This window comes from Cyprinodon tularosa, unplaced genomic scaffold, assembly GCF_016077235.1.
Source record: "Cyprinodon tularosa strain WSP-4 unplaced genomic scaffold, ASM1607723v1 ctg13, whole genome shotgun sequence".
Lineage (NCBI taxonomy): Eukaryota > Metazoa > Chordata > Actinopteri > Cyprinodontiformes > Cyprinodontidae > Cyprinodon > Cyprinodon tularosa.
Genome location: NW_024038114.1, coordinates 1,519,748 through 1,546,570, shown reverse-complemented (window position 1 = coordinate 1,546,570; position 26,823 = coordinate 1,519,748). Strand labels below are relative to the sequence as shown.

The 26,823-nt window shown below is 37.6% G+C and overlaps 1 protein-coding gene across 1 annotated transcript; it reads left to right on the top strand.

Annotated features, from left to right (window-relative positions):
- Window positions 1-18: 18 nt before the first annotated feature.
- On the top strand, window positions 19-25,803 carry skiv2l (SKI2 homolog, superkiller viralicidic activity 2-like). The gene is made up of 29 exons (XM_038277066.1): window positions 19-131; window positions 382-500; window positions 1,690-1,811; window positions 1,970-2,087; window positions 2,269-2,383; window positions 4,523-4,597; window positions 4,689-4,742; window positions 4,833-4,996; window positions 6,004-6,159; window positions 6,264-6,409; window positions 6,549-6,695; window positions 6,782-6,866; window positions 6,953-7,059; window positions 7,148-7,294; window positions 7,374-7,470; window positions 7,551-7,763; window positions 8,878-8,988; window positions 9,088-9,199; window positions 9,281-9,399; window positions 10,715-10,846; window positions 11,011-11,148; window positions 12,318-12,422; window positions 13,541-13,676; window positions 13,819-13,945; window positions 20,902-21,112; window positions 22,313-22,423; window positions 23,043-23,261; window positions 23,659-23,799; window positions 25,350-25,803. Exons 1-29 carry the CDS (start codon window positions 119-121, stop codon window positions 25,548-25,550), a joined length of 3,741 nt encoding a protein of 1,246 aa, XP_038132994.1. The 5' UTR covers window positions 19-118; the 3' UTR covers window positions 25,551-25,803.
- Window positions 25,804-26,823: the final 1,020 nt, after the last annotated feature.

Genomic DNA, 26,823 nt, shown 5'->3' with positions numbered 1-26,823 from the left:
ACGTTAGCTAAATCGGTTTGCTACTTCCGCTTTGTAGATTTGCACAACTTCCGCAGCGACAGCAGCGCACCGAGGAAGCTACATGGTGCTACAGGTTTCAGTCTATAAATGAGAGATAATGGACAGAATACGTACGTTTGGTGCTATTTGAAGTTAAGCATATTGTTTAAAGGATGTTGAATTACAATTTTTTGCGTAGCTAGTAATGTTTTTCACTTAAATCACTGCTTCAGACAACACCAGATTATGATAATCAGAATCAACTTTACTGCTTGTAAAACGAGCCCTTTAGTGTTCCCTTATTGCATGGTTATTTGTAAGACAATATTATTTAGCAGTGATGTTAAAATATACTCTTAGTGTTTTGTTTTGTTTTTGCAGATGTCCCCCCTTTGGGTCCCGTGGACCTGCCGCTGTCCCTGCTGGAGATGGGATGCTCAGGCAGATGTGAGCTGATAACACACCCGCTCCCTGGTCAGCCACTGGTCCCCCAGAGCACGGTCAGTAAGGAGCAGCTCTACTGTTTATACCTTCAGCTTGGTAAAAAATACTGAAGTCTAACAAAACACACATTGTTTCTACGGAAGAGGATTTAGGCCAATGAAAAAATAAAAAAAGTTAACTGATTATTAATTCTTATTTCAGTTTAATATGGGGGAAAAGTCAGTATTCTGAGTTTCATCTCTGAATTCTGACTTTTTTCCTCGGAATTCTGACTTTAATCTCAGAATTCTGACTTTTTTCCTCAGAATTCTGACTGAATTCTGACAGCTAACAAACATGTCAGCATCAAGCTGTAGCCATGCCTGTTTTAGAGACTAAACAAGTTCTCTTGTTTTAATGACCTTCTGCTCTTCCATTAATGAAATAGCATCACCAGGGAGTCCTCTGGCACTTAAAAAGTTGCCTAATTTCATCATTTTTCACCAATGTGTTACCGGCCCTCCCAAACAACTCACATCTTTGTCAATGAAGCTGAATGCTCCCACATCTCTTCCTTCATGGTGCCCATCTACACTAAGATCCAAAATTCTGACATTAAAACTAGAATTCTGAGAAAAAAAGTCAGAATTCTGAGATTAAAGTCAGAATTCTGACTTTTTTTCCCATATTATACTGAAATTAAATTTAAAAATCAGTTAACTTTTTTTGTTTTTTTCAGTAGCCCTAATCCTCTTCTGTATTGTTCTTTGTTTGTATTGTTGTCATTAACAATTTTCCTTAATCATCCATTACAAAAATACCCACCCCTGCTATTCTCAAAAGAAAGGTTTGTTGCATGATAAAAACATGCAAAAAACTTAACATGATTTGTGACTTCATACAATATCACTGATTCGGGGCCGCACAATTGCAGCCCACTACTCCCCCAAGGGGATGGGTTAATTGCAGAGAATTCATTTCGTTGCTCTGTACTTGTGACAGTGGAATGACAATAAAGTTGAATTCTATTCTATTCTATAATCCAAAATAAATTTTACTGATTTGTTTCTGGTTGTCATAATTCTTTTTAAAATTTAATTCCCTAATAAACATAGCAAGAAGTAGTCTGTCTAATGTACTGCTTTTTAATTAGTATTTTGTTTGGCAGATGTCACCCTCTTTCCTCCAGATGCATTTGTATTGATTAAAAAATAGAAAAATCAGGGCTTAATTTCCCATCCTAATTTCCCATCCTGTCCTCCACAGCTTCCTCATGGGCTTCCTCCCACCAACCTGAGCATAGAGAGAGAAGTGGAGAAACAGTTTTTGCAAGACCCAGCCTGGCTGCCCATCCATGACACAGACTTTGCCTTTCAGAAGTTTCTCAAGTACTCTTCACCTTCTTCACCTTTTTTAAAAGGGCATTAAGTTCACATAGAATGTATAATTTCATAAACAAAAGAACTAAGATCAGATTGTGTGATTACTGTCAAATTTAGTAGATTACATGTTGAAGAAAACTTGATATTTTTGTTGTCGACTCCAGAGTGACTGAAAGGAAGGTTGATGTCGACTCCTTACTTAGCAGCAATCCATCTCCACTTCACTCTGGGCTCTCAGTGGTCAGAGATCCGACCACAGGGATGCTGCTGGACTTCACAGAGGTATCATCTTCTCAATTTTACCTTTTTTGTTAAAAACCTATACATTGGAGCCCCAGAAATGTTGCTTGTTAGTCTGAAATTTTTATCTAAATAGTCTGCATGAGCACCATGTCTTTTTTCAGTTATGTCTTTTTTTGCTTATTGCAATAGTTTAAGTCTAATTTGGATGCTTTATTTTTAGGTTTTATTAGAAAACACTGGTCTGTCAGCCAAAAACTCACTGTCACTACAGCGTCAGCCTGGACCTCCATCAGAAAGCCTTCGGGGAAGCAACACTAACTATCCCTTCCTTCCTGGTGAGATATGAAATGTTATAGCATCCTCTGCTGTCATTTGCTGGTAGTCTCATCTAAAGTTTTTAAACATCTCTAATCTCTTTAGAAGTCCATTAAAATTGTCTAAATTTTTTTGTCATCGGGAGCATTGGTACATTTCTCTGTGACGGTGCTTCACCTAGAGGTGGGGGAAGAGAAAGATGTGTCTTGGCCATTTTCTGGTCCTCGCTTTTTGTCTTTTTTTTTAAGCAGGAGTGGGTTTTGGATTTAGATCTGAATTAGTTTTATGTGAGGGCATTAAAAATTTATCAAAGCCACCTAATTTTAAGTTAGATTAGATAGTAGAGGGGAATGTCTTAAAAAAGGGAGTAATCTCAGAAATTTATAAATTCCTGTTATAAAGGTCCTACAACAATTCCGTCTTAAAATTAGAAGCATAGAAGAAATACTTGGACACAGATTTGTCACTAAAGGAATTGGAATTGATTTGTCATAAAGCAAATAAGCAAACTATTAATTCCAGTTTGAGATTATTGCAATGCAATTGGTTTATGCATGTTTATGACACCCCTGTGAAATTACAGAAATATAATCCAAACATCCCAGATACTTGTACAAAATGTGAAGAAGAAAAAAATCAAATTTTTTCATTGCATTGGGGAATGCAGGGAAATAAAAAAAATTCTGGGTTGCAATTGGGGCTGCAGCTAATGATTATTTTTCCAATCAATTAATCTGTCAGTTATTTTTTCTGATATAACAATTAATAATCGGATAGCCAAAGGTTCCTTAAAGAAAATTTTTTACAAAATTAAACCAGGTGAAACTAAAAAAAAATCCACTTGAGGAGTTCTGGATGGAGCAGATTGGCGAATTTTTTTTAATATAATTTATTTTTGATTTTAAATTCTAAATGGTTATGTTTTGTACAATCTTAATAAAATGACTGCTTTAAGTGTGTCACTCTGTTAGCTAAAGGCATGTTTTAGAATCTCTATACTCCAGCTAACGATTACTAAATTAGTTGACTATTAATTCAATAATCGATTAATCACGATGAATCCGGTTAATTGTTTCAGCCCTAGCTGGAATAAACAAAACTGAAATGGATCATAAAGAAAACGTTTACAGTGGAGCCCTCCTTTATAATTTTAGTTCTGCATCCTAAACCCTTAAAATTTACGGATTGGGTTACACAAGATGTTTACTGTACTTCCTCTAGAAATAATTATGTACCTACTAAAAAGGAAAAAGGGCAAGTTTGAAAGTAATTGGACCTTTCATACTTTCTCCTGAAAGGACAGATAAATGGAAGATGAATAAGAAGAGCTATGTGTTGTTTGTTGTACAATTAGACACTCTGTACATTCATAAATCCCTTGTATATTTATGTTGGTGAATATTTTTTAATTATTTTTTCTTTAAATTAGTGCTTGAGAGAATGCTCACTTGTTTTTGTAATTGAAAATATAAAATGCAAATAAACATAATGTTGGAAATAAATAAAAATACAATTGGAGAAAAGGATTTTAAAATGCAAGGTGAAGCAAAATTAAAATAAAAGAAGAAATATTTCTTAAAATGTGTGATTAGGAAAGTTATTTATAATCAGACTTATGCATATTGTTTTTTAAATCTTCATTTAGAAATAGGATTTGAAAATACTGTTTCAAATTCCAGCATTTAATAATGGATTATGGTATCGAAAATTAAAATTCCTCGTTGAAATGTAATTTAGGGGAGTGGGGACCTAGTGGTTAGGGCATAGGGCTTTGAATCCTGAGGTTGTGAGTTCGAAACCCACTCCCACAGACTGCCATTCTGGCTCTCTGATCCCTTAACCCCAGATTGTTCTCCGGGAGCCACACAGTGGCAGTGGCATCCCCAAAGGGGATGGGTTAAATGCAGAGTTATTTTCTCCATTGTGAGATCAATAAAGTAAAAATTTTTATTTGATTAAACTGTAGAATTTGAAAATGCTAATGAAATTAGATTTCAAATTGCATGATTTAAATTATACATTTGAAATGGCTGTTTTTCTTTTTCAGTGACTCTCTAGGTCCTCCATAGTCTGGATCCTTTGAAGCACGTTATTAAGAAAAAAGGGATGATGCATTTCTGTTTCATGTCTTTAAACCATCGTTTGTGGTCTTTTCACAGGAGGGATGGAGGAGCTCACTCTGGACCAAATCAAGACAAGATCTGAGCAGGAGGAGGAAATTGACTTTGAGAACAGTGATGCATTTTTATTTTATTCTGTCTTGAAATCAAAAACTTGAAAATAAGCACCACAAATATCAGTTATTCATAATTTTTATTTCCTCAGATTTACTGAAAGTCCCTCCTGGACTCAAAGCTGGCATGGATTTTACTGAAAAAGGTTTGCTCCCCAACTTTTTAGCATAAGTAAATGTACTCTTAATTGATGACTTATTTAACATTTTTTTCCTGCTTTAACTGTTTTATAAAGGAGCCACCATAACAAAATCAGAGGTGAACCTCATGTCTCTGCTGTCCACGCTGGAGGACATTCCTGATCTCCAGGCAGAAGCAGAGCAGAAAGAGGATAGCAAAGCAGGAGAAGAGACCATCAAATTAGCAAGGACCAACAGTCTGGAAGATCTGGGCATTAAGGTATTACATTTGATTATAGAGCTCCTCTTCATATAACTTCTACTACTACATAAACTGCTCCCTCTCCTACTCAGAGGTATGGGCATCTATATTTTTTTTAGCTAATGTCCAATGTTTAATAAAGATTATTAAATATGAAATAATTATTGTTAAAACCTTTTGCAGCGACGCTAATACTGCTAGTAGAACTAGCAATAGGATAATATCAGTAACTAGAATTGGAAGCAATTATGAACAGGTTCCAAACCTGTCCCAGAGAGTCATTTTTTTCAGATTTCTTGTGTAACGTTTTTCTAAAGGAGCAGTTTCCCTAAAAACTCTTAACTTATGAAAAGTTTAAACTGTAACTTATTCATAAAATCAATGCATAATATCACATACTGTTAATCTCCATAGATTGTGGGATTTTTTTAAATAGAAAGAGTCATTTCAGTGGTACTTAGCTAAATATATTCGCCTAAAAAAAGGATTCTGCATCAAGAAATTTCAGTTATTTTCTTCACTTTATTTTAAAAGACATAAGAAAATAAATACAAAAATAAACTAAAATAAAATATTTGTTCTCTTTAAAACAAGCCATTTCCCTTTTGAGTTGTACGATGCAAAAAATGTAATCTTACCAAGTGAATTTTTTTTTTTTTTTTATAAAACTGCATTTTTTCTTGAACTGAGCAGGTAAGTGAAACATTGCCAATGAAAAAAGACAATTTACATTTAAAATAAGAAAAAACAACAGTAGTCTCTTCTTTCAAGTGTATAATATCTAGTTATCTTAATTTAAGGGTAGAAATACTCATTCCATTGGCAGATCATCTTATTTACCTAATCAAATTAAGGGTGAATATACTTATTTTGATAAAAGTCTACTCATTTTTGGATAGTTGTTACTGTGAATTTTTCTAGAAATAGAAAATATTACCTTTTTTTTACCTGACACTTTAAGCCTTTAAATGTAAAGCTTTTAATTATCTCATTTAAGATTTTTTTTTTGTTATGACCGTATTTAGGATATAGAGTCCTCCCCTTCTCCCAAAGAGGCAGGAAAAGAGGACAAATCGAAACCAAAAGAGAACCTGGAGGAAAAAAAGAAATGGGCCATCCCTGTGGATATATCATCACCCTGCGAGGATTTCTACAAACGCATCCCAAACCCAGCGTTCAAGGTGATGACTCCAGCATTCTTCCAGTTCGTCTGAAATATGTCTCTGTGCTTAATTATCACCTTGAAAGAACGAGGTGTCTGACTCTCTGCCAACCTCTGCTTCAGTGGCCCTTTGAGTTGGATACTTTCCAGAAACAGGCTGTGCTGAGGCTGGAGGCCCACGACTCTGTGTTTGTAGCCGCTCACACGTCAGCAGGCAAAACGGTTGTAGCAGAGTACGCCATCGCTCTGTCCCAGAAACACATGACAAGGTGTGTAACAGTAACTTCATTAATAGCTGCTTCACGTGGTTATTTTATAGTAAAGGATATTTACTGATTGATATAAGCCATTCATATCTGCAGTTTTTAAAATAAAATAAAGTAAATTTTGGTTCTCTGGGCTTTTTAGGACTATCTATACATCTCCCATCAAAGCTCTGTCCAACCAGAAATTCAGAGACTTTAAAAACACTTTTGGGGATGTAGGACTCCTGACGGGAGATGTGCAGCTCAGTCCTGAGTCTTCCTGTCTCATCATGACTACAGAGATCCTCAGGTACCTGTTTTATCTTCATATTCTATATTTTCATTTAATAATGCTAAATAAAATGTTGACATTAACTTCTTGGTGCCCTCTTTGAGGTCGATGCTCTACAACGGCTCAGAGGTCATCAGAGACTTGGAGTGGGTGATCTTCGATGAGGTCCACTATATTAATGATGCTGAGGTTAGGATATCTTCTTTTAACATATATATTTTTTTGGGGCTCACTTAAAAATAACAATTTTCTCGTCTTCTGTTTATGTTTCTCAGAGAGGGGTGGTTTGGGAGGAAGTACTGATCATGCTTCCTGATCACGTCAGCATCATTCTGCTTAGTGCCACGGTCCCCAATGCTGTGGAATTCAGCGAGTGGATCGGGTAACCGCTCAGAGCTAAATACGAAGAGATAGATCAAGTTACTGTTCTAAAAATCCTGACCTGAGTTGTTTGTGTTCTTTGTCACCAGTCGTATTAAGAAGAGGCATATTTATGTGATCAGCACAATGAAGCGCCCCGTTCCCTTGGAGCATTATCTGTACACTGGGAACAGCACAAAAACTCAAAAGGAGATGTTCCTGCTGGTAGATGCTGCAGGAAACTTCCTCACTAAAGGGTATGTCTCCATCCAGAGTTTATTCTTCACCTGCTGCTTCACTTTCTCTCAGTAAATAAGTCTGTGTTTCCCCTTTCAGCTACTACACAGCTGTCGATACAAAGAAGGAGCGAACTAGCAAACACGCTCAGTCGTTTGGCACCAAGAGCATCCCTCAGAACACCTCAGCCAGCCAGGTAATTATCCGTCTCCTGTCGCTTCCATCCACCATCCAAATTGCCTGTTCTCACTTTTTTACATGCATGTTTCCCTTCAGGACCGAGCGGTGTGGCTCACCCTGCTACACTTCCTGTCACAGCGGCAGCAGACCCCAGTGGTGGCCTTCACCTTCTCTCGGACACGATGCGATGAGAACGCACGCTCTCTTGACTCCATGGACCTCACTACCTCCATAGAGAAGGCCGAGATCCACTCCTTCTTTCAGAAGAGCCTGAGTCACCTTCGAGGTGGAGACAGGCAGCTGCCGCAGGTAACGTGCTGCAAAACAAAAACAACAGACCAATAAAATCTTATGTTTAAAGCTGGATTGTCACGAGATCTGTGTTTTCAGTCTCACAACAAATTCATCTTGAAAAAGACTCCCGCTAATACGTCCATCTCATAACAATCAGCGAGTCGGACCAATGACACACCAGCAGTGTTTTTTGGGGCGGGACATGTAGGAATTATGACCTCCAAAAGTTTATGGGACTTTCTCAATGGATGGACTGGACTCAGCATGGAACAGACAGGTTTTGGTTAACCAGCATTCCTGGATATAATATGACAATCCAACCTGGTAACCAGCCCATGTTGGATTTAAATATTTTAATGGTTCTGAGAGTCCAGATGTCTCATCCAAAATTATTAAATATAACTTAGATTAGAACAGGGAAAAATATGGTGAAGCATTTTAAATATAATATTTTGACAACTTCTGAATGTAGGAAGTTAATCCTCCTTTTTGTAACCAGTCTAGATTTTCAGTGGATTAGAAAAAACAGATTTCTAATTCAAGTAAGTTAAAAGTGAATTAGATTAGGAAGGGAATTAAATTGGTATATTCTCAGTTTATTCTGCTCCAATTTATAGTTTTAGAAACTCAAGCCTGGTTTGACAGTGGTAGGTTAATTCTACCCTTTTTAACCCATCCAAGCTGCTATGGGTGCTTTAACATCCCAGCAGAGCCATAGGCAGATCCCCTCCTTACATTTTTTACTCTCTGTATTCAACTCTTGTTAGCTTATTTAAATACATTTCTAAAATAACTGTAATGAAACAAGGAAAGGGAAAAAGTGGAAATTAGAAAAGGCACCTCATTCCCACTCTAAAGCATGACAGAGGTCCTGTAATGCTGTACCTCCAGTTATAGTGTTGGGCAATATTAAATGTAAAATAAAAAGAGTCGTCATTAAGACTTTCAGCAGGATGATTATACAAAACACTGGCCGGAATTATCATAGATATATTTAACTATGTAAATGAAGATTTTTAAAGCCTTCTCAGTTTCTTCATACAGTTGAGGACGTTCCTTCCCTTGCTGACTAGATGTTCCTGTATAGTAAAATAAAAATGTTAAGAGATATTCATACTTTGCTGTGTAGATCTTGCTCATGCGAGACCTTTTGAAGAGGGGCATCGCCGTCCACCATAGCGGGATCCTGCCAATCCTGAAGGAGGTCATCGAGATGCTTTTCTCCAAGGGCCTCGTAAAGGTGATGTTAGTTTTTTTGAATCAGAGTTACTGTTGAAGTTGCTGCGTTTTTAGCTGTAATCCCTCTCTAACGCCCTCCATCTGCCGTTCCTCTTCCCAGGTGCTGTTTGCCACGGAGACATTTGCAATGGGAGTGAACATGCCTGCCAGGACCGTGGTGTTTGACAGCATTAGGAAACACGACGGCACCGGCTTCAGGAATCTGCTGCCAGGTATGAAGCTCTCCTAGCTTTCTGTCTTTGGACAAATAGCAGAACTTTGATGGTTCTCCATGTTTGGATTTGCCCTGCAAGGTGAATATATTCAGATGGCGGGAAGAGCAGGGAGGAGAGGCCTGGACGCTACGGGCACAGTGATCATTTTGTGTAAATCGGGTGTTCATGATATGGCTGATCTGCACGCCATGATGATGGTGAGTCTTTTCATGGTTAAAAACATAGCAGCGGTTCATTTTTAATTAAAAACGGTTTTGCAGTCCGACTTATTGATGTAACATCGTTTTTAAATTAGCGGGATGCTTTAACTCTGTTATATCAGTATAAAACCTGGGAAACTTGGACTAGCATGTGACGACCCAGTTTCTGAACTCATTTAAGCCCCATTTACACTACCCTCTGAAACTGTCCCAAGTTTAGACCCAGCTTGGATCAGTTAAGCGTGCCCAACTTGGTCCCTTACGACCTTTGCACACTACGCTAGCACGGTTCCTTACCTCATATCGGTGGTAATTAAGGCGGGAATTAAGAAAACAAAAATGGCGGCGCCCATAACATACAGCAACTTATGTGCCTGGGTAGCATCCTCTGCCCATATTTCAAGGAAATCCTCGGTCTCTGCATCCTCCCAGGTCGCACCACGCTCTTTTGATGCCATTTATTGTTAATATGCTGAGAAGAAGTTTGTGTTGTGAACAGGTGCAAAGATCTGTGACTTGCAAAGCCGAACACGCTGAAAAATCAGCTAAATGAGTCAGCTGACTCTAAATGCAGATGACACGGTCTACTCATTTGCTCCTTGTTATCATAGAACCGAGCCGAGCCCTGTTGAACTAGTACTAGATTTAGCGCGATTTGGTTGCGTTCCATTTACACTCAACACTTATCTTAGTTAGTGTTCGGACCGTTCTCAGCACATTTTCAAAAGGGTAGTGTAAAACGGGGCCTTAGTTTTTGCATAACTCTTATTGAATATTTGACCTCCCTCCATAATTGTATTTTTAACTGACTGCTTCTCCAACAAGAATTAATCCCCGGATGTTTTTCAAAACAATTATTGATGAAGCCAGTGCAGAGAGTTTGGGTCTTTTTATATATAGTAGGTCTAAAAGAGGTTTTCTATCCATTGTGCCTCTTCAATTACCGGTACTGAGTTCTTTGCTCGGTGGTCTGAATATTGTTCATTTCAATGAGCTGCTTTCTAACTACAGCCTATCAGGGTTTGTCTTGTTTAGGTAAAAAATATTTGTAAAAAATTCAGCAACACCTACAGGATAATTTAGGGTGTTATTTCAACATTAAAAACTCAGCTTAATTATTTTCACGTTCTGAACCTCTGCAACCATTTTCTTTCCATTCCATCTTGGACATTTTTTATTTAAATCTATTAAAATGTAAAAGACTTTATTTGAGATAAGCATGTAAGAGGTGTTAAAGGATACAGAAAGATCAGATATTTCTGAAAAAGCCTCACGTCTTAGATCTATGCTGACCACTGTCTCTGTCTGTCAGGGAAAGCCAACCACCCTTCATTCCCAGTTCCGACTGACCTACACCATGATCCTAAATCTGCTGCGGGTCGAAGCTCTCAGAGTGACCGACATGATGAGGAGGAGCTTCTCTGAGAGCCACAGAGACACTCAGGTAATACTTCTTAAAGGAGGGTGACTAAAGGAGAAACTTTACTCTGAGGGTTACAAATCCTGACAGAAAATCACTGAGCATCAAACAGTGAAACACCTGTTGCAGCATTTTGTCTTGTTTTTAATCATGAACACTGAATGTCTTTCCTCTTCCTGCTGCTGTAGGCACACGAGAAGAGAATCAGTCAGCTGAAGCAGATGTTGGCATCTCTTCCTCCTCAAGAGACAGAGGGCCAACTCTCTGACATTTTGCCTTACTACCACACAGTGACCGAGCTGCAGAACACCAGGGAAGCCCTGCAGGTAACCCCAAACACAGTAAAGACCCAGTGCTCACATTGAATTCATTTACATTCATATCCACCACATTTACTCAGATTTTAGTGTGAAGTCAGAAACTAAATCACTGTTCACCTCCGGAGAGAATCTACTTCTATTTGGATTCAATCGATGGCGGTGCAAACGGTCGTCATTCAGAAAAAGACGTGCACATCTGCTCGCTTTGCCTTTAAAGTGTAGTAAAGGAAAACATGTACTGTGCCGTTGCTGTGGTGAGCATTCCACACCAAACTAGTGCTAGATTGTTTCCTGACCATGAGGAGGTTAAAGATGCACCTGTTCGTTTTTAATCAGCATTGTGCTGGAGGGTGATGGGTTTCCCTGGATAAAACAGCAGTAGAGAGTGAGGGCTAGAAATGGTGAGAGCAATGACCTCAAAGGCATCAATTTAACTCACTAATAACAGCTTGTTAGTATTCACCCTTTAATTTTTCTCTAGGTTTTACTTGCATGCCCACTGCTGGTTTTTGCACAGTTTTTTTCTTGGTCACTTATATAACATGTTGCTGTCATTTTTGCACATATCTGGTCTTTATTATTGATTATTTATTATTATTATTCATTATTTATTCTCCAGATGCACAGTAGTTATGTTGTAGAAACACTGTATAGGCCTGTATTTTATTTATTTTCTTAACTCTGTCACTTATTCTGTTATTTTTTTAAGGTCTAAGGTTGTGTGACCACTTTTTATAATCTTTTGCTGCTTTTGCTAATTTTAACCTATCTGTTAGGTTTTTGTTTTGTTTTTTTCTTTTAAAGTTCTAGTTTTCTTACTTACTGTTTAGATGTGGACTTTGCTACAGTTAATATGTTTTACATATATCTTGTTAGGAATTGTTTTGTTTGAATTTGTTTTTTATAATATTGTAACCTTTTGCTACCTTTTAGCAACCTCTTTAACAATAGTGTTTTTTTCTGTTACCATTTATTTGATGGTTACATTCTACTTGAAATAAATTAAAGAAAACCTTGCTTTAGGAATTTAAATCTTTTTCTTAAAGCATGATCCACACGATGAGGTAATTTTCTGTCCTTCCTTTAGGCGTCTCTTTATACCATTATTGTTCATATGAAGCCGACTTTGTTGACGCCAAGCTCAGCTTCTTATTTCTCTGCCATTTTGATTTCAGCAAGCCATCCTGGAGTCTGTGAACGGACTGAAAGCTCTCTCTGTCGGTCGAGTTGTTATTGTCAACAACAAGCAGCATCTCAATGCTCTTGGAGTTATTCTACAGGTAGGGGTGCCGACAAGTCTCTTCTAAAACAGATCCAGGACTCAGTTATTTGTTTTGCTTAATAATTGAAACCCATTACTTCATTTCCTATTTTTCCTATCATGAAAACTACAGATCTGTATGATTATATAGCAATGATTATTAGCTAAATCCCACTTCTTTAATTTACTGGTTTCTTCAAGAAGCTTATTTGATAGCAGTAGTAGTGTTTGGGGGGCTTAGAGTGCAGTGACATGTAGTTACAGCCATGCATAGGTATTTTATTTGTGCTTTTAGATTGTTCATTTCATTTTTATCACCATAGGTACCACAAATAACCCTTGCGTCGCACAGAGAAGCTTTGTCAACCTCTGTTTGAGTTTGCCAGCAGGTTCTCACCTCTCTGATTACAGAATTATGTCCTGCTCAAATCACATGACTGGGTTGAACTTTAATTTCAATTTTCTTTGAATGTAAACTCTTGGTTTACCTTGTGTTGTTATATAGTTATGTGTTCAGTTTTTGTGTGGAAAAGGTCTTTGTTTCACCAGTCTGAAGGTCGTCTCTCTGCATTTACAAGCAGCTGCAGTGGAGAACGGATAAACAAGAAATCCCATCTCAATAATACAAGTTGGCTTTCCCAGTTTGTCTATGAATATTTCTACTTTTCTGATAATAGACACATAAAAACTGCATAAGCAAGTGCAACTTACTGAAGGAGATAAAAGTTCTGCTGAAACGCTTCTCTCATCTTTGAACATTCAGTAATAAACATGACTTCTCCTCGTTACAATAGTGTTTGGATAATACCCTTTTTTCCACGACAAATACTTTTTTTTTTTACATTAAAGCAGTTATGCCACTATTGTGGGAAATTAGCCAACCTTTAACTCTAAGCCTTTCTCTGTATGATACCTTTAAATCAGCCTGTATTGATCATTATTCCTCTCTGCACAGAAGATAACAGATTATTTCTTCTATTTGCTCTGTTGTAATGAAGTAGTTTCCTCTAACAACCTTAGCATGAAAAATAAGTTATTTGCTGAAAGTTGAGCTCCCTGTCCTACAGCCTGTGTGAACCGCTCTTAATAGCAAAGCCCACCTTTGACTGATCTTTGTTTGTTCTGTTTGTTTTCCAGGTGTCCAATGACGCCGTGAATCGCACCTTCACTGCTCTCATCATCTGTGAGAAGGGAAACGAGGAAGGGGATGGAAAAGGCGAGGACAACGCCTCTTTCCCACACCTCTACAACACAGCTCTGTTTATACCTGAAGGTAGAGCTACAAAAACGAATACAAGCAATGCAAATTTTATTTTAACCCTCATAACTTTTTTTTATTATTTTAGTTTTATATTTTGTTTTATTAGAACATGCTGCCTGATGATAATTATCTGTCTTGTTAATTTTTTTCTCAGGCCCCTGCAGCCACACGGTGCAGAAGTTAAAACTTCAGGACATCTCTGCCATCACCGTAAAAACCCTTAAAGTGATTCCTGACAGAATCATCGATAATTACAACAAGCGGCAACAACCGCGGTTCAGGTGCTGTCAAAATACTTTTTTCTAAATTCAAAGAGTTAAATAGAAAAACATTCATGTGTTTAAGACAGGCTTTATTTTTCCACTGTGCCATGCTTGCATTGTTTGAACAATATTGACATTAATTTTCTTAAATTTACTCTTTTAGAAATACATTTTTTAGTTTTCAATTTTTCAGACCTGTTTGATAAGTTGATACTTATTCTTACTGATAGAAAACCATTCATCTATGACATATAAACATTTAAATGATGCATTAGAGAATAACATAAAATTTGAAAAAACATCCAGGCAGTTTCCAACAGTTTTACATAAGATTCAGTCAAAAAATATAATAGGAAAGGGATGATATATATTTAAATGCTAACCTATTACTCCAAATGTTGATTGTCAAATTATCTTTATATCTCATACAGTTTTCAAAGTCCTCTCCTCCAACTGATCTTTCCTTTTAGCTCTTATATAGATTACTGCTAAATAATGTACATGTAAGCCGTACAAATGACCCCACAACAGCACGGCATAAACTTCTGTCATTTTAAGATTTTATCTCCTTGACCAATAACAAACATTCAAAGTGCTTGACATGGCATTGAAGCTTAACTTATTTTCCAGGTTTTTTTCACTATTCTTTTTTCTGGGTGGTGTAACTTTCATCCTAGATGGTCAGTTATGCAAACAAAAGGACTGTGGTGTCACAACCTAAAAAATCAATCTATTCTGACACAAACTTCTACTTTTCACCCTTCCTCCCGTTACATTTGCAATAAACAGAATAGAAGCACATTAGAAAGGAGAAACCTATAGTGTTGTATTTTTTGTTTGAGATTCTTAAACATTTTCATTATTGTCAAAGAAATTTTAAGAGTAATTTGATTTATTAACCACTTGATATTATGTAAAATGTTTTGACTTCCCAACCCCAGATAACTTTTTGTGCCACCCTTGAAGGGACAACATTTTTTCCCTGCTCTTTGCATAATTTTTTCAGTTTAATCACATGTTAGATTGCAGCAGCACAACACATTATTCTGTAATACTCTTTGTACTGGGGGTAATTACTTGTAGACTATTATTTTTCAAATATTATGAACTTCCAATTTTCTATGTTAATATAATATTTAGCTAGTTGGACAGAGTCTCACGGCAGCACAGAATACCAATTACTTTTACAGAGTTTATGAAGCACATATCTTGCATGATATCATCATTGCAGTTTTTCCAAATATCATCGCCTTTGCAATATATGTTAATAACATATAACCCTACTTAGTTCAAGACTCTAGTTATTAGACCTCAAACACATTTTTATGTACTACAGTATACAAAAATTCAGTTCAAATACTTTATCCAAGGAAAATTTAAAGATTAAATGTTTAACATAAAGTTCTTTAAAAAAATATGAAATAGTACATTGAAATAATTTACTGAACTATTGGATGACTGGAACTGAACAGAACACCACTCAGTTGGTGTTTTTTTTCTCACCCTACAGTGGTGTTTTAACCCGAAATGTAATAGGCCTCGTCCACACGAAGTCAAAACGAACACGAAACGCTGATATTTTCCAAAACGTTTGCCGTAAAGACGGAGACGTAAAATAAATGTGATCGTCCACACGAATGCATGAAAACGCTGCAAAATGTATGCCAGGCCTGTAAGTGGCGCTGTGGTGCCAAAGCAAAAATAGTCTTGTCAATGGTAAAGTTTGGTTGGTTGCTGGAAATTAACATGTTGGTGTGTGAAAATAAAAAAAAAATCTACCGCACTGTTTTTAAAGTGTGGCCTGGGGAGCATTTGGGGACCTTATAAATGACTTTGTATGGTCCTTTAACAAGAAGTCATAAAATGGGAGGGAAACGTGGAAAAGAAAAAAGAAAACAATTGGTGGTTCAAGAAAAAATGTCTTTTTTTGTTTTCAAACAATCTGAAGATGCTCAGTCATCCAGGTCATGGTTTAGCTTGAATAGTTCAGTTTGGGCAACTGGATGTGAAGTTTTCTAGAAGACTTTTTGCCTCTCATCCAAGAGGCTTGTTCAGTTCTAACTAGTGTTGAGGAGAACTGAGATTAATATACTGTAGGTGTTATTAAGGAATCAGGGGGAAAACAAAACGTGGCTCTGATCCCTCCCACTGGATTGGCCATGGCGGTCCCCTGGGTGGTGTTAATGGTCGTTAGGGGGTTCTGATGGGTCGTTAACTCCCTTCTCAAAGTGGTTTTGGTCACATGCCTCTTTGAAATGTGAGTCAGCTGAAGGCTTCTTCTGGGTATTCTTCCAAAAAATGCTTTGTAGGTAGGTGAAAGGTTTAGACTAAGAACCACCTCCTCTGTTGAGAGATGTTTTTTCCAGGTTAACAGGGATGGCTTCCTTAATCCCTCTCTCAAACCATCTGTCTTCCTTGGCCAAATTAAACAATGGCCTTTTTCATGTTTCGGATTTTGCATGAAGGGAAAATATTAGAAAAACTATTTTTAGTTTAATGAAATGTTTTTTGCTCCACAGTGGTTTCAGCTTACCTAATTTGACCCCTGTAGCAAAACCTTTTAACCTCAATGATCTACTGGATTGATGTATGAAGGTAAATATGTGCCAAAATGAACGAACTTGTGGATTTAATGTGAAAACTTGAGAATGCAATGTGAGAATTTGTACCACAAAAATCTGAACTTGTATGCCAAAATGTTCTGCTGTAAAGAAAAACCGCACACACACAAACTGAATTTGAAGTTGCACTAAAAGAAATATCAGGCAAGAACATGTAAAAAAAAATTTAAACTTGTCAGTCCAATCTTCACCTGAAGAGGATTTTCACTCAAATCTGATTTAAATGTGAATGCACAAAAAAACTATTTACTGGTGTGTTCATATAGTTTTACACAAATAAAATTACAGCTGACAAATGATTATTGATAGTTTATTTGTAATTATAATTTTTTTGCATATGTTAATCTTGCATTACAACCTCAATTTAGCCATTACAGCTTCTTGAATCTGCTGCTTCAAGAACACAAACGCGCTCTCGCGAGACACAGCACGTTGACACCGCGCTTTGACTTTTGTCACATTCCTTGCGAGATATTTGGGCCAAAACGAACTTGTGTTTGAAGATGTGAGAGCAAATGTGGGGGGGAAGGGGGGGGGTGTTCTATAGGCCAACCAATCACAGGCTGCGTCTCAATTCGCAGGCTGCGTACTTGGCAGGACGCCTTTGGAGCACTTCCTGGTTACGACACGACGTCATCACGTTTACCCCAAAAACAGCGCCAAACAAAATCCGACAGTTCGAGAAATACGGAAAGAAACAACAAAAACAAAAAAATATATATGGAATTTTTTTTTTATTTTCTTGTTATTGGAGGAGGAGAGTCGCTTTGACGGCTTCGGCGGCAGCAAAACCTGCGACGGATTTTTCTCAGGCTGGCAGTGCGCAGTGGAGAGGTAAGATCTACCTGCTATTATTCTAACCCACAGGGGCCTGCTAATGATCAGAATATACCAGTTATTAAATAAACGCTTGTCAGCAGATTGATGAATATGTTTAAATATCAAATTTTATATTTATTTTTAAGTTTGTAATTTATTTGTTTGTAACTTTAGTAATTTGAATTGAATACTTAAATGTGTACAAACCCTGTAAATAACTGACTTGAATAACTACTTTCACCATTACTAATGTTTTGTTGAGAAGCCAAACTGTTGAGAAATAAATCATTTTTTGTCTAAATTGTTATCCCCTTACTGCCTGATTTTATTTGCAATTACTGTATATATATATATATATAAACATAATACAGGAAAAAAATAAAAATATAAAAACGAAAAAATAAGTTAAATAGTGGATCTAGATTAAGTTAAATTTAATTTCTAATAAATCATGTAATAAAGATAGATGACTGAATAAAAATAAATATTTTTGTCTATTTTTTTCTACAGGTCAAAACGGCATGTGCTGTCCTGCACAACATCTGCCTGGGAGCTGGTGATATCACAGCCCCAGAGGATGACATGCCAGAGGATGAGGAGGGGAGAACGTGTTGGAGGCAGTCAGTGGTGCTCCATGGAGGGACCAGCTGTCTGCCAAGGTGTCTGCCCCTGGAGGAGGGTCTACACGACCACCATTACATTTAGATTGTCACATTTTAGCACATTTTAATCACATTTTAGCTGTTATTTCAGGGTAATGAAAACAGTTTTAGTAAAGTCATTATTTTCTTCGTCATTTTAAACTTTTTTAGTAACATGGCAGCCGTCAATTGGGGCAGCTGTCGATTGGGTCAGCCCTGCAAACCCTGATGGATGATGTGGTGAACAGTGGAGAGAGGCACCCCCACCCCCCAGATGATGTCCCACTCACAGTCAGAAGACTCCAAGGTCATCTGTGTGGCATCGCATCCAGTCCAGCAGCACCACCAGGGACTCCTGCTCAGTCACAATTGTATATATATATATGTTCTCTAGTAATATTTACTGTATATCTTCTGTAAATAGTTGTAGTAGTTAATTTTAAAATCTAATTTCAATACTTAAAAATGTTTTTAATAGTTTATTGTAAATACTTGCTTCTCTAAAAATAAACTGATGTCACTGAGAAGTTGTTCTAAGTTTACTTAAATTATAAAGAAGTGATGAAACAGATAAAAGACTTTAAGAACACACCGACAACAATAACTTTTATAAACAATTTAATAATTTAATTTAATAACAGCAACACATAACCTGAACTTGTTAAAAAAAAAAACACCAAAAATAATAACATCTGTCCACCATCCTCTCCAATAAATGAAATAATCTGTCCATCCTATCCCGCTTCCCTCTGCCATCTGATATCCTCCCTGATTAAATCCACCAACTCGTCTCTCCTTCTTCTCTTGCTCCTTTCCCTCCTCTCTCCTGGCCTCTCATCCTCATTCTCTTCCTCATCGTCAACCTGGTGCTGCTCAGCCTCTGCAGCACCTGGCCCTGCTGTGTCCTCAGGGATGGAGGCAATTAGGACAGGTGGGGCATTAGGGGGCCTCTGTCCTAATACCTCATCCATGAGGACAAACCAGGGCCAGGTGGCAGCAGTAGGATTCCCACTGACCCCCTGTTTTCTGTAGTGTTTCTTTAAAGCCAGAAAAAAGGAAGGTTTCATGATTTGGATGGATTAATGAAATTCTACAGAAAAAGACTTTGGAATGGTAACCTGGAGATTACTTTTTTTAAGCTTACTCAAAATTAACATGAATATAATAAATGTAAGATGTAATTTCCCTACACACACACACACACACACATATACATATATATATATATATATATTAGTGTGTGTACATTATCCAAACCTGAACATACTTTGTATTTTTTTTTTTTTTTAAGTTGTCCCACACAAGGATCACTTCTATCACAAATATGAGATTTACAAAAAGTGGCATCTGGGCATCATTTGATGTGATCAAATTATTATATTTGTACGTTGGTGTTTGAACAGGACTTCTTTTAACTTGTGTGACTTTTACATAGAAATGCAACATGTAGATGGAATTCTGCCTCAACTCTTCCCTCCATCTGACTGCAGCAGTATTTTTGGCCCCGATGATAAGGTGGTCATTTTATCAACTCCTCTGTCTGCTCCCTGGAACAAAATGACATGTAAAACATATTTCTGTTATGTCAACAGGCAAAATGACTGTTCTGTATAATTACACTGGTATTGTTCTTCAAGTGAATTATACTTTAAACCTTATTATACTGTACTGTAAATTAACTATACATTATTGAGTATTAAAACAAAACGTTTACAGTATTAACAGCCCAGTACAGCTGGACTAATGTTATTTCTTCAGCTGCATTAAGCTTTAAAAGTTCTAATACTTTGTAATAAACTGTTTGAGAATAAATAGATCTGATTAGAGAGGGATACGGCTATCAGTACAGTAAGATGTAGGTTAAAATAAAAAATAGTGACATTTGTATGAAGGCTTTTAATTGTTGATGAACATCACGTATCAACAGGTTAGCTTTAAGCTTTAGCTTTAGCTGCTCCTACACATCCCGGTGGCTCTGTTACCGTCATGTATTTTAATAGATGTTCATTTAAAAAAAGCAAAAACAAACTACTTACATTTAAAGGTGTTCTCCGCTCTACTGCCGGCGCTGCTGCTGCTTTCGGTTGTCCGTAACTTCAAGAAAATCCGACTTTCTTCTTCTTTTTCTTCAACTACTAAAAAAAAAAAAAAAAGAAGCCAGGAAGTGCTCCAAAGCCGTCCTGCCAAGTACGCAGCCTGTGATTGGTTGGCCTATAGAACCCCCGCCCCCCTCCACATTTGCTCTCACATCTTCAAACACAAGTTCGTTTTGGCACAAATATCTCGCAAGGAATGTGACAAAAGTCAAAGCGCGGTGTCAACGTGCTGTGTCTCGCGAGAGCGCGTTTGTGTTCTTGAAGCAGCAGATTCAAGAAGCTGTAATGGCTAAATTGAGGTTGTAATGCAAGATTAACATATGCAAAAAAATAATAATTACAAATAAACTATCAATAATCATTTGTCAGCTGTAATTTTATTTGTGTAAAACTATATGAACACACCAGTAAATAGTTTTTTTGTGCATTCACATTTAAATCAGATTTGAGTGAAAATCCTCTTCAGGTGAAGATTGGACTGACAAGTGTAATTTTTTTTTACATGTTCTTGCCTGATATTTCTTTTAGTGCAACTTCAAATTCAGTTTGTGTGTGTGCGGTTTTTCTTTACAGCAGAACATTTTGGCATACAAGTTCAGATTTTTGTGGTACAAATTCTCACATTGCATTCTCAAGTTTTCACATTAAATTCACAAGTTCGTTCATTTTGGCACATATTTACCTTCATATTGATGGCATCAAGAAACTAATAAACTGTGTGGAACTGAAATACATAGCTGGCAATGAATGTCTGCACAGCTAAGGTTTAATCATCGCCCCCACCTTTCACTCTTCAGGAACGACCCTCCTGGCCAGGCCATTTCCACAGCAACACAGGAGCTGTTGCGATTGGCCGAGGCAAATCCGAGCGGCATGGCCACCCTGGATCCAGTGAATGACCTGCAGCTAAAGAGCGTGGATGTGGTGGAGGGGTCCATGAGGCTCCGTGCGCTTCAGGACAGCCTGAGGGACTTCAACTGCGTCCACTCACCCACCTTCGCAGAGCAGGTGTGTTTTTCCCGGATGTGTTTATTAATCAGTTTTCTCCTCTGCAATAAATACAAGACAAGCGTTATTAATGAGGGCTCTGCATTTCCTTTCTACACTAACTGCATATTGAAAGAGCAAATTAACATCACAGCTCCACATAAGACACTTGGCCTTGTTTTCATAGCATGTCCTGGTTGTTTTATTTTATCCCTGCTCCAATTTTCTTTTCATCCCTTCATCCGTTCTCCTTTTGCTTCATAATAAAAACAACAAGCTCCACCTTTAAACAATTCTCCGGCAGCCTCAGTGAGGAGATAAGATGCAAGAATGGAAACCGTTTCTATAATTAAAGATGCAGCTACAGCTCACGGCCGTCTCACACGCTCAGTGTGTCTCATGAGCCACCTCTCTCATTACTCCGCATGATAAGGTGCTCCAACTCGCTGTATCACACACTCCTCTTATCCATTTACTTCCTACTCCCTCAGATCCTTAGTCAATATTCTGGATTTGAAGTACTTGCCAATGCAATGTGGATGAAAAATTAGATCCATTTGTGTGAGGCAGGGTGTGTGTAGTGTTTTAAGGAATGAAAGTAAACCCTCATTTGGGGCAAGGTTTCTACATAACAGGACATATTTGAAAAGTTCTGGTGTTCTGGTGTTTGCCAGATGATTTTTCATCCAACCTCAAGCATGGCTGATCAATCACTAGTATCAGTTTATACTGTTATATAAATGTTTCACTAATTCTACTGGACTATAATCCAGAATCATGATGTAGACGGAGGAAAAAATTTAGCTGTTCAGCCTCTCAAAGCCAAACTAAGTAAGATTGGTGGATTGCCTGAGCTGTTTTTAAAAGTTCTGTTTAGATAGGTTTAAAATTTATATTCAGGCCTTTTAAATTTCAAATAGGTGAAAAAAAACCTGCTAATAATTGTCTGTATCATTTGATATAAGAGGCTCGTACCGTGATCCATTTTGCCATGTAATAATAATATTAAAGGTGTACTGGAGAATTTTCGCCATTTAAAAAAAACAAAAAAACAAAAAAAAAACGCACATGCACAACCCTGTACCCGCTCCCGAGAGGGAACGCCTATTAAATGTGCGAGAGCATGCATGAGCACATTTCTCCTTGTGCATGCTCTGTTTAAATGTTGCTGTTGTCCCGTTTATACAGTTTGTTCATATTAGTTTGATCTTTTTGGTCTAGTTTGCTCGAATTAAGGAGAGGATGAGTGTGCAGGAGGAGCTTGACCGGCTGCTGTTCCTGGTATCGGACCAGTCCCTCACCCTGCTGCCTGAGTATCACCAGAGGATCCAGGTTTGAATCTCTTTACACATCGTTTCTCTCCAGTCTTTGTTGAAAACTAGAATGTTTCCAGGTTATTGAAGATAATGATCTGGATATTTAGAAAACAACCATTGTGTACTAACTTTTCATCTGATAAAAGAAAGAAAGGAACTTGATTAAGACATTAGAATATATCAGTAAGCTATTTTCTGATGTTTCCATCAACTTAATCTCAAGCAAAAAAAAAAAAAACATTTTCTCTGATAAATTTCTACATCTAGGTTTTCTATTTTCACCTCATCATAATAAATCTTGTTTCTCTACCATTGATTCAGATCTTCTTAGTCGTGTAAAATATTTATATTTAACCTTTGTTGCAGATAAAATATTAAATAATAAATGTGCTTGATGGTCTTAATAATTTTTTTTCTAAATCTGCAAGAGGAAAGCTTCATACAGAGTATCTGCCCAACGTCCTATGTGTGTTCAAGTTTATACTTTAGCCTGCACTCGTTTACAAGTGCATCATATGGCAATAACTCCTCAGACACACAGGTGTCTGGGAAAGGCTTCCAGGATTTGAAGAGGCTGTGTGCCGTCCTGTAAAAGCCATACAGGTTCATTCAACTCCCTGCTCTGTGTCCCTCAGGTCCTCCAGTCGCTGCAGTACATCGACAGCAGCGGGGCGGTGCAGCTGAAAGGCCGAGTGGCCTGTCAGATCAGTAGCCATGAGCTGCTGCTGACTGAGCTGCTGTTCGAGAACGTCCTGAGCCCACTGGCGCCTGAAGAGAGCGCCGCCCTGTTGTCCTGCCTGGTGTTCACCCAGAACACGCAGATGGAGCCGCATATCACCAACACACTAAAGGAGGTGAGAATGAGGGGGACACTGCTGCCTGCATGTCATGAGGAGTGTAGATATTAAAAGGACATGTTGCAGAGATTCCACAGTGACTAATATTGTGGAAGGCTGTGTTGCTCTGATGCATTACATCCTGCAGAAAGGACAGAGAGGCCACGTCTCCTGACTCAGACCATTCACCGGGTCGCATATTAAATCACTTGCTGTGTCGAAGTGTGTCAGGGAACATCCTGGACATGAAAGAGCTTTACCAGAGCTTAAATTAGTGATGAGTCTTGTCACCGTTGGTACAAAAATGCAGTTTGTGGAACAGATTTTCTGGAAGATTTCACTTTCCTGCTGACATTTATGGAGTTGTAGGTGAGTCTGACAGGTTTTACCCACTTGTGTCTTTTCCTGCTTTCAGGGCATCGATCGTGTGCTGTCTGTGGCCCAGCGAATCGGGCAGCTGCAGCGCGAATGTGGGATAGTGCAGACCGCCGAGGAGTTTGTAGGCCAGTTCAAGTTCGGCTTGACTGAGGTGGTGTACTGCTGGGCCAGAGGCATGGTAAGGCTAAGCCCATTTTAACCAAATGTACTCCTCATTATATATAAAAAATACATCAAAGAAAAACAGTGGTGGGTTCCTGCAAATTGGAATTTCAACTAAGTCAGAGGTGAAGAGTTGTGAGCGGTATGCAGCCTTTAAGTAACAGCAGAGTGCAAGCTTGTCCCAAACAGGAAGCCATCATGTGATATTATGGGATGTGTTAAATGATTGAATTAGTTTTTGCTGAGCTGATAACAGATGATTAGAAAATAAAAAACTTGTAAAGCATTTCCTATAGTGGTAATAAGGGTTTCTCCAAAATAGGACATCTCAGATGTGACTGGGAACCTTTAGTCTGTATTTTTAGAGTTAGGTAATTGTTTTGCTCTTTTCTAGTAGTGATTTGTGAATGTAGGCTTAGTTGTGCTTGTCTTCCTAAACGCCTAAAAGTTAAATAAAGGAGTCAGTGACAGAAACTGGACCTAGAAATACGAGGAGGAGAAAACCACCTGGTTAAATTTGCATTTCGTTTGTTGAGCTTGTAAGTCTGAATTAAAATTGATTTGTATTAACAAATTTTTTTTTTGATTTTATATTTGAAGAGTATCATAGATAAGACAAAATCATTTTCAGAAGTATGTACAGCACAGGCATATCTTTATGAAGGACTGGTGTGGACATATTCCCACCAATAATTTCTGCTTTTTCCATTTATTTACTTTAGCCAAAGGTAACAGATGCTTGGTGTTCTGAGTGTTTTGAGTCCGTTTTTTTTTTTTTTTTTTTTTTTTTTACTCTAGCACTGCTCCTGTGTCCCGCCTCTCGGTGTAACATAATCGGATCTGTCCGTTTGAGACATCTGATTTGCGGTCGCATTTCACTGTGTACGGAGTAGCTAGGTTGGAGGAGAGACACACAGCAACACTCAGTGAATATTAACCAGCAGCTACTTCGATAGATGTTTATTAAAAAGTGAGGAGACGGGTAATTTGAGATGCCACCAAAAAATCAGTTTGTTAGACATACAAAGCTTTTTCAGTTAAAAATTGCAACAGATTGTAAGTTTATACAAGTTAGTATTATTATGCAAGAAGCTTGAGAAAACATAGTTTAAATGTGTCCTTTATTCGTTAAAAAAAGCTGGCCTTTTTAGAGAATCATGACTCACAGTTACAGGTTAAAATTAATACATATCTGTTGTTTTCTCATTTAAAAGGTATCTGTCTAACTATAAGTATAAATAACAGTTTGTTATGGTTCTCTTGTGTTAACAATAGTAAAGCATTCAATAAATATATGTTTCAACTCATTTTTGGAAAATGCAAACACCTAATGAAAGCGTTCGGGTCAAGTAATTGTAGGTCCATCAGCCACCACCCGAGTGTCCCCACCAACTTTCATTACAAAGTTACACCCTTGATGTACAGGCATCTATTTGGGGTTTTCTAGGCAGCCTGTGTTATGATTTCATATTGTTTCTATCAATATTGGAATTACACTGTTGGTAACCCTTTCATTAGATAAGAAAGATCGTCACAGAAATAACCTAAGTCCCTCCATCTCTGCAGCCTTTTGCTGAGATTGCGCTACTCACAGACGTCCAGGAGGGCACTGTGGTCCGCTGCATCCAGCGCCTGGATGAGGTGCTAAAGGAGGTGCGACAAGCCGCCCGCATCGTGGGAGACTCCGTCCTGGGGAGCAAGATGGAGAGGGCCTCGTTGGCCATCCGCAGGGACATCGTCTTCACTGCCTCCCTCTACACTCACTGAGAGCCCATAAACCTAGAGGGAGGACGCTGAGTTTTAGTGTGAAAGAGAAGCCAAACGTGTGGCTGCTGCATGTAGGAGGAGGTGGAAAATGTCTGGAGATCTATGTGCCTAAAAAAACAAAAAAGAAAGCTTATGTTTACATCAATATACTTGACCAGGATGAAGAGATTTGAGCAGACCAAATATTTTGAGGAAAAGGATGTGTTGTTTGGATTGTAATTTATTGTACAGAAATAAAATATGTGTTCCAAAACTGTTATGATTTTTCTTTCAAATTAAGTAACTGTTTTTAATCTGTGATCCTTTAAAAACAAACAAAAAGGTGGTTTAGAGATAAAACTGAAGTACTGAGAAAATAAATCAATCATACTTGTCAAAGAATTCCTCTCTTGGATTATACAGCATCTTAAACAGAATCTGAGTTGGTGACCCCTCATCTATTATCGCTATTAATTTTGTCCAAGGTTGATTACTTACACGTGTATATTAGTTCAGTAAATGTGTTTTAATAATTTATGGTGGCTAACTTTGAAAATCATGTCTAGATGGTTAAAGATCCAAAGTCAATTTCTCAGTAAATTTTAATCTCTATGGTAAAATGAAAGGTATTCTTAATAAATCTATTTTCCTTGATTTGAGTGGCTTAGTTAGACAATTTTCCAATCGAATAAAATTATTTGTTTAAAATGATAAAAAAAAAACAACCCTATTAATTATTTCAAATGCATAATATTTATCCGATTCTTTAGAGCAAAAATACTCATTCCTTTGGCAGATTGTCGTGATAACCTGCTCGAAGTAAGGGCAAATACACTTATTTTAAGAATATTTAATTTTTTAAATAAGTTCTAGTAGCTTAAGACTAAAATAATGTATTATGATGACAGAAGAAACAATTGATTTGTCCCTCTTATCAATGTTTATATTTTGCCTTTACAATTAACTTTAGCAATTATTTTCAAATTGCATTTAGCTTTAAGCCTAAATTGTACCAAGATAGGATCCCAGTTTTTAACGGTTAGATCAGTTTTCTGAAACCTTGGTTTTGTGATTCACTTAAAGCAGGGGTCTCAAACCGGTTCCAGAAACGGCTGTGGCTGCAGGTTTTTTTTTTTTTCCAAGAAAACAATAGCAAACCAGACTCCATTCATCTCATCAAGTCATCATGTTCAGATTGGATTTACTTGATGAGATGACAGGAGTTGGATTGACACCCCTGACTTAAAGGTATAGTAGTAAGAAGATTTGCAATTTCCCACTCTGTAGGAGGGCC